Raw genomic sequence first — 8308 nt, 5'->3', positions numbered from 1 at the left:
TGTGGAACAGGTCTCTGAGGACCACAGAGTGGGGCCCCAGGGAATGCTGGGAGCCTGAGCTGGAGGCAGGCAGCAAGTAAGGGCCAAGCTGTGCCCCTGCCCAGAAGACCTTCCTGCCCCCAGAACCCCAACCTCTGCAGACAGCCCTCCCTGGGCAGCACCCCCTCCGGCTTCCGAGACCTTCCCTGCCTCACCAGACGCCATGCTCTCACGGACTCATTTTCTACGCTGCCCCCTGCAGATCTGCCCCAGAGGAGCAGGTGAGAAGCCGTGCATGCCGAGGTGCTGCAGCGGTGGAGTTTTGGGCAGAGGGGTGGGGGGAAGAGTTTCTCACTTTTAAGATTCTCCAAATCCAAGATGAAGTCACGCTGTGCTTTGGAATGGCAGATGCTCATTTATGTAAAATCATAATAAATGTTACACGAACTGTTAGAATAAAAAAATACCTTTTTTGAGGGAGAGGAGGTCCCCAGCCTGCCACTGGGCAGTGAGAGAGGGTTAGCACCATTAGGGCGCAGGGGGCGGGAGCTCGCCACAGCCCGTGGTGGGCACTGAGGTCTGTCGGTCGGTCTGTGCGTCCTGGCGCAGTCAGCGACGGGCAACCCGCTGATGGCCTCGGGAGGGGGCGCCGTGGCTGGGCGGAGAGCACGAGCGGCAGCACTGGGTACGGACGGTGGGCAACTGGCAGCGGCCCAGTAGGCGCAAAGTCTCGCAGAACCCGAAGGACAGGCGGTCCCGCTCACAGCCTGGAATGGGAGGGCAGAGGGGCATCAGAACCAGTGGTTTGGGGTACCCAGAACCTGGCTCCCTACCCCAACCACCTTAAGGAGGCTCCAGCAGCTCCGCACTAAGCAGAGAACCCCGGTTTCTGGAGCGGCTCCTGAACCGGAGTTGCACGTCTCCAGCTGTTGCTGCTTCTGTCCCATCTGCTCATGGCCAACCCCAGGACTAGAGAACCAGCACTGCTGGGCTGAGGTTTCTGGAGGAAAGGTCCTGAGACCCCCACCCTGACCCCCTCACATGCCTGTTAAAGAGCCTGCCCAGGGTGACACCCTGCCACCCCATCTCCATCCTTGCTCATCCCTGGTGTTCCCCGACAGATCCTGGCACAGAACTGCGGTCCCAGGGGCCTCCTGCCAGCCTGCAGTGGCCTCTGTCCCTGACTCCCACCACCGCCCCCTGCCCCAGTGCATCTGTCCTGCCAGACCTCCGTGACCACCTCCAGCCACAGGGGCTGTACACAGCCTTGAGTTCTGGGTAATAGGGTCCCATCTCCCAGGCCAGCCTCCCACTTCTCAGGTGGGCCACGAAGCCTAGAGTGAGTGGGCCTTACAGGCCGTCAGCAGAAACCAGGGACTGAGCCCAGGCCCACTGGGGAGGGAGGCCAGCTGCAGGCTGTGCTTGTCAGGGCTGAGGCTTGGCTGGGCCCTCCTGCCCCGTGGTTATCAGAGCTATTTTGGGAAGTGGCTTGTTTCCAGCCTCCTGGCCTTGCTCCTGATGCCACTGCCACTGCTGACAGCCCCCAGCTGCCGCCCGGGCCCTGCTTACTCCAGCAGACCTCCCTGGGGAGGAGGAGCAGGAAGGCAGCAGCCAGCCCTGGGCCTGGGACATCCCCCAGGCCCGGCAGAGGGCATGAGGCAGCAGGCAGGCTCCTCCACGCCAGCTCCAGGCAGAGCTCCAAAGTGCACATCTGCAGGCCTGCATCTTGGTTGCCTGGGGTGACCTCAGACAAGCTGCTTCACCTCTTGGGCCTCGGTTCCCTCCTCTGTCGACCCCACCTCCACAGCAAACGGATATGAGCATGCTGTGTCACTGCAGTGAGCACACACACGAGTTTCCCGACTTTCCACATGTCCCGCCAACTGTCCCACAGACCAGCAGAACATCTGGGAATTCCAGGTCTCCAAGTCCAAGATACCTCCCCAGCCGCCCCTCCACAGTTCACTGGTGGCAGAAAACTCCTCACTTAGGACAGCTTCTAGTTCAGCCACCAAACCAGCCCCCATAGCCCACTCCCTGCAGCCCACTCACACCTGCCCCTGGGAGACCTTGCAAGCCCAGAGCCTCCTGGGCCATCGGTCCTTGGTTCTAGGCCCCCAGGGGCCTCAGTTCCTGTTCTCTGCCCCCTCTGGTCCTCACCCCTGCCCTGGGATCATAACCACCCCGCTCCCTGTGGCCAGCCCTAGCCATGAAGGCGAGAGACGTGGTGCCAGCACCCAGCTCAGGAGGCACACAGAAGTGCTCTGAGATGCTGGCTGGGTGCGTGCTGACGACAGGCAGGACAGGGTGGGGGCACTGCCACTGGGCCTTGAGGTAATGGGGTTTGAGGCAGGAAGGCCACCCATGCCAAAGGCAGGGTAGCAAGGCATGGCAGGGGGCCACTCTGAGCCTGAATGAGGGCTGCCCAGGGGCTGGCGCAGGTAGAGATGGCTGCATTGGACAAGGGGAGAAGGCAGACCGGGGAGATTGCAGGGGGCCCTGAATGCCAGCTTGAGGGCCCTGGCTGAGGACTCTGTCCTAGGGGCAGGGAGCAGACAGCCCATTGCACAGGGGACGCAGCTCTTCACGCCACAGCTTCTGGATTCCTTAGACTGCCAGGGTCAGCCCCAGGCCCTCTCCCTGACCTTGCAATTGGGGATGACAGTGGCTTTGGGGGAGGGGAAAAAGCCGCCTTCCCTGAGTACCACCTGGATGCCCATGTAGTGCAGGGCCCTTCATGCCCAGACCTCATTTATGCAAGGATGGGGCTTGGCAGCCTCTTTATTCAGCACATGAAGGCCCTGAGAGGGAAATGGAGCCCAAGGTCACACAGCTGGCGAGGAGAGCCCAGGTGACACTCCAGGGCCACCCCATTTCCTGCCCTCAGCACTGCTGGGAGCAGCTGGGGCTGCAGGAAGGAAGTGTATGACTGTGTGTGTGTGTGTGTGTGTGTGTGTGTGTGTGTGTTGGGGGCAGGGGAGGGAGGCCCTTCCTGCGGTTCCATTGCTCACTCTAGGCAGTCCTCTGGCCAGGGAATGGACAGGCCACGGCTAAGGACAGGGACTCACCCAGGCCCAGCTTTCACACAGCCTCGGGGCCATCCCTGGCCTCACTGTGGGAAGACTGAGACCCAGATGAGAAAGAGCTTACCCAGGTTCACACAGCAACTCAGGGGCCAGGGCCACTCCCTCTTCTCCCCTGAGGCCAGATAGCCTGTGGGATGTTGTGTGGCTGGGACTCCCCTTGACTGACTCCCAGCACAGCCTAGCCTCCAGCATGGTATCCTGTGGCATCAGGATTTTCAGTGGCTCCTGAGCCCAGACTACAGATGGAGCCAGCAAGTGCCGTGGACGCAATGGTTTGACGACCCCATTTCCCCATCACCCTCCCCATCCCACCTCACTTCAGCAGGGAGCCTGGGGTCAGAGGACTCACGGGGAGGCTTGACGGGCTCACAATCCTCAGTGCCACATGGCCGGGAGCTCTCAGGCCAGGCCTCGTGGCCACACTGGTCACTGTCTTCCTCAGGCAGCCCCGTCTGGGTGTTGACACACTTGACCAGGCGCCGCTGGACACCACCGCCACAGGGGGCTGAGCACTGGGGGGAGCAGGGGAGGAATGAGTGTCTCCAGGGCCAGCCCTAGCAGTGGGGGCAGGGACACCTCCTCTGGGAAGCCGTCCCTGTGCCCTGTGCCTGACTGGCCTGCCCTTGCTCCCAGCCGCCCCCTCAGTGTCTCCTGGAGGACCTGGTCCCATTCCTAGAGCCCACTAGGTGCTGGAACCCCACTCTCATTTGTGGGATCAGCTCCTGCAGAGGGGAGGGGCATGAGAACCATGGGACAGCCCTCGGGGCTGCAGGGCAGTGAGCCCCTCACACGGGACATGCCTGAGAGGCCTGGTTAGGGGCCCCGGGATGGAGCCCTAATGCAGCAGTGGGCAGAGATGTGGATGAGACACCATTGTGCCCGAGGGACAGGGGAGAGGACCTGCCACAGCCCATGGGCAGGAGGAGAGGAGACAGGTTTCACAGCCAGGGCCCAGCCTGCCAGGCTTCATTGTTATCAGCCCTAAACATGCGCTGAGTCTGTGCCAGTGTCGTGCTGTGCCCAGCCCTGTGCTTCGTTGCATTCCTTCATTTAATCCTCCTGACCCTCCTCTCCTAAGCTGTTCCAATTTTACAGGTGAGAAAACAGTGGCCCAGCAAAGCAAAGCAACCTGCCCAGAGTCACTCAGCAGCCAGTGGGACAAAGACTCAAACGCTGGCCCAGCCAACTCCAGGGCCCAGCTCAGGGCCCAAATCTGAGATTTCTGAACCCCTGAGTTCCAAATAGGCCAGATAGAAGGTGTCCTGCCCATCCGAGGCCCCTCTTCCACCCCCTTCTGCCCCTGGCCTTTGCCGGGCTCCCTGGTCCCCCTAAGCTCATCATTCCTGCCTCAGACTTCACACCTGCTGTCCCCTCGATCCCTGTCCTTGGCATCACTGACTCCTCCCTCGGGTCTCAACCCCAGACCCCTCCTCGGAAGGCCTTCCCTGACATCACAGCACACCGCCCTTTCCTTGTCTGTTTCTCCCTGGCAGGTGTGAGCACCAGCAGGGCGGGGCCTCGTCCAGTGACAGGGCCACAAAGAGCCTGGCTCACAGCACACACTCCACAGCTCCTTCACCCAACCCAGGACTGACTAGGCGCCACCAAGCACTTGCTCCCTGCTCCTCCCCATAGCCCAGCTCACCTGGCCCCAGGGCCCCACCACCCACTTCGTGCAGGGGTGGGTGTTGCAGGGCCGGGTGGTGTTGGGTCTCAGCGCCTCCTCGCAGAGGCCTGGCTCCGGGCAGGTCACCAGACGCTGCTGCTCACCACCGCCACAGGCCTCGGAGCACTGGGTGGGCAGGGAAGGAGTCAGGGCACAGCCAGGGTCTGAGGGCATTCCCTCCCCCCATCTGAACCCCCAAGGCCTCACCTCCCTCCAGGAAGACGTGTACCAGCTGAGGCAGGGCTGGGCCCCGCAAGGCCGGTGCACAGGCGGCTTGGCAGGCCCGGGCTGACAATGGAAGGGCCGCAGTGGCCGGAGGTCCCGTGTGTCCACACACTGCACATCCCGCACTGAGGAACCTCCACCGCAGCTGCGGGAGCACTGGGGACCGAGAGACGTGTGTGGACACATCCCCACGTGCAGGCCCACAGGCGTGACCCCGTGAGGCATGTGGCGGGAAAGGCATCAGGCCCACGCCCCAGCCGGGGGCAAACCCCTGAAGAGCCCCAGCGAGAGGCCAAGGCTGGCAGGCCCCAGGCAAAAGGTGGCATGGCCAGGGGCTGCCATGGGCTGGAACAGACAGAGAAAGGGAGGAACAAAGGCAAGCTGGTGAAAGACAAGTCCAGATGGGGTCAAAGATACAGGGGAAAGGAGACAGGCCAAGCCAGACAAAGATGAGAAGACTCCCAAGAGATTCGGAATCTGGTGCGATCAGGCACACACACATGCAGCCTGGAGCCCTCCCCTGCCCTGCTGCTCTCGGAACACAGGCCGTGGGGAACCAGGGCTCACACCATGCCCTGGGGATGCCTGTCCTGGCTCCATCCTCACGCACCTTACTCCAGTTGCCTGAGTGCCAGGTGGCACAGGGCCTCAGGTGGCAGCGGCGGGCAGGCTGGGGCCGGCCAGCAGGGGCGCAGTCTTCATCCCGGCCGGAGCTACAGCGCACCGGCCTCCAGACCGCACCCAGGCCACAGGTGGTGGAGCACTGCGGGACACAGACCCGTGAAAGCCAGGCAGATCCCATCCCCGCCAGGCCTCCACAGCCAGGAAACTACCCACCTAGGCTAGCGAGACCTCAGCAAGACAGGGCCTCTTCCTGGCCTCAGTTTCCTTATATGCAAAATAGGCTCCTCCACCCCCTCCCAGGAAGACCGTGAGGATGAAAAGTCAAATCCCCCCAGTAACCAGCCGCCCCTGCTCACATGGGACAAAGGGCCTGTGTTCCAGTGTCATCGGTGCAGAGGTGGGGGGAGGGGACCCTGTGAGCACCCCTGACCAGCTATCCTGACCAGCCTCGTCACTTCCCAGAGGCACCAGGGAAGGGAAGGCTGGGTCCTGGTACCAGCAGCCAAATCGCTGGGTATCCCTGCGCAAAACAAGCCCTGTGGGCCTCAGCCTGCTCCTTCCCGCCCCAAAATTAGGGATCTGAACAGAAGCTTGCTTCTCCTGCAGTGACCATCTGGGGACCCAGGGAGGGGGCACTAGCCAGCTTCTTTCATTGCAGCTCAGACTCCTTTGGCAGGTCACTGACAAAGGAGGATGGAGCCACTGAGGGTGGAGCCAGGTGGCAGTGGGCTGAGCCCAGCCTGGAGGAGCCAGGTCAAGCCTCAGGGAAACCGCTGCCTGCTGGGCAGGACTGGGCCTGGCAGCCATGCAGGGACCCTCCCCACTGCACAGCTCTCTGAGCCAGCTCCATCCTGGGGCGTGCCATGCTGCCAGAGTGTGCCTGTCCCTGCCTTCCCTGAGGCCCCCTGTGCTGCCCAGAAATGGGCCCCGGGGTCCCCTCATCCCCCTAATTCTGGGAACCCCTGCCCCAGGAGAGGCTAGACAGATGGCACCTATGTCCCACTCTGCTCATTTTCAGATGAAGAAACAGTCACCAAGGTCCCGCACAAACTCCCTGCCCGCCCAGCCCACACCACTTGCCTCGCTCCAGTTTCCCGCTTGCCAGCTGGCATTCCTGACAACCAATGGGTCCGTGGGTGGCCCCACTTCAGCCAGGCTGGGAGCCAGCGGCTGGGTCTCAGGGGCTCTGTAGCTGTTGGTGGGGCTGTCCCAAGCTGGCGTGGACAGCAGCCTAGAGCTCAGGGGCACCTCAGGGCTGAGGGACTCAGACTGGCCCTTGGGTCCTGGGTTCAGGGCAGGCTCAGGCGTGTGCCCGAGGTCAGTCGGCATTGTGGGGAGGAAGGTCCCCCACACTGCCACAGTCTGCAGGTCCCATGAGCCTGGTCCTAGGGTTGGGAAGGTGGGAGTCCCCAGCTCCAGTGGACCGTCCCTGCCCTTCATCTCTGGAAGAGGGGCTATGGGAGGAGGAGGGGGAGAAGCCACCCCAACAGTGGGCCACAGTTCACTGTCCGCAGGCCCTAGGCCACCCTCCAGAGCTGGCTTCCGGGCGACTCTCCCTCCTGTCCACAGCTCCGCCACGTCAGGACTAGGAGAGGAGTGGGTGCTGCCGACCGGGGACAAAGTGGGCAGCGTGGGGCTGGGTCTTGGGGGCAGGTGGGGTGCTCCGCGGCCCTCAGGTTCCTCACCATCCTTGAAAACCTCTTTGGTCCTGTCCCGCCATGGAGGGGGCAGCTGGCTCTGGCTGTCCTTGCCAACTGGGAAGTCACTTTGGCTCTCAGGGGTGGCAGGTGTCTGCAGGCCATCAGTGGAAACCCTGGGCCGGGGCAGGCTGGGGAGTCCAAGATCTGGGGCCCCTATGGGGGCGTCTTCCTCAGGCAGGAAATTGATCAAAGGGTTCCCAGGGGTCTGCTCTGAGGGTGGGGGTGGGGAGCGGCCGGCCTGGCTGGGCCAAGGGCTAGGGGACCAAGGTCCCGGTGCCCCCTCCTCCTTGGCTGCGGGAGGCTCTGTGGCAGGCACGGGGCTACCCGTGGAGGGCGCAGCAGGACGGCTGTGCGGTGGGGGCGTCCGATCCCCTGTCCCCACCAGGTCTAGATTGGGCTCCTCAGAGGGCCCGTAGGACAGATCCTCGTGGAAGTTGATGAAATTGTAGTCGTAGTAGAAGTCATCCACAAACACGGGCCCCGGCAGGTCCAGCTCTGGGGTCTCCTCCTCAATGGCGTTGCCCATGGTGCCTGGCTTGGGTGATGAAGCGGGTGAAGGGTGTGGGGCCAGGTGGCGCGGGATGAAGTCAGCCTCGTTAAAGAGCTCGTGGCTGGAGGAGCCGCTGCCTGAGCCTTCAGGGCCCAGTGTGCCCAGGGGCCACCGACAGAGTGGCAGAGAGCAGGTGACTTTGCTGGCTGGCTGCTGGGCCTCGTCACAGGGGACACCGGTGTCATTGATGCAGAGGACATTTCGGTGTTGAGTGCCCTCCCCACATGTCACTGAGCACTGCAGGGGAAGCCAGGGTGAGGGGCTTAGGCTGGGAGGCAGGCTGCCAGGGGACGCTGGGGAAAGGCTGGGTAACCTGTCCACTGCCCGATGTCAGAGTGGCAGAGACCCCAGCCAGCCCTCTCTGGCCCTGCCCAGCTCAAGGCCATGGCTGTGGCCACACTTGCCAGGGGCTTCCTGATCCCTGAGGCTTTAGAGTTAGGGGCTGGACCCTGGAATGCCCAGGCTCCCTCCCACCCAC

General features: G+C 63.0%; 1 protein-coding gene across 2 annotated transcripts in view; it reads right to left on the bottom strand.

Annotated features, from left to right (window-relative positions):
- Positions 1 to 371: 371 nt before the first annotated feature.
- ADAMTS7 (ADAM metallopeptidase with thrombospondin type 1 motif 7) overlaps positions 372 to 8308 on the bottom strand; it is a 52637-nt gene continuing 44700 nt past the window's right edge. For both annotated transcript variants that reach the window (XM_055277542.2, XM_063638651.1), the window contains 6 exons: positions 6661 to 8067; positions 5567 to 5719; positions 4939 to 5112; positions 4711 to 4857; positions 3415 to 3577; positions 372 to 746 (listed from right to left, as the gene is read on the bottom strand). In XM_055277542.2, the coding sequence (XP_055133517.1) occupies positions 589 to 746; positions 3415 to 3577; positions 4711 to 4857; positions 4939 to 5112; positions 5567 to 5719; positions 6661 to 8067 (2202 nt within the window). In that variant the 3' untranslated portion in view covers positions 372 to 588. The remainder of the gene's footprint in view (positions 747 to 3414; positions 3578 to 4710; positions 4858 to 4938; positions 5113 to 5566; positions 5720 to 6660; positions 8068 to 8308) is intronic.

This window comes from Symphalangus syndactylus, chromosome 5 (genome assembly GCF_028878055.3).
Source record: "Symphalangus syndactylus isolate Jambi chromosome 5, NHGRI_mSymSyn1-v2.1_pri, whole genome shotgun sequence".
Lineage (NCBI taxonomy): Eukaryota > Metazoa > Chordata > Mammalia > Primates > Hylobatidae > Symphalangus > Symphalangus syndactylus.
This window is presented reverse-complemented; position numbering and strand designations above follow the sequence as displayed.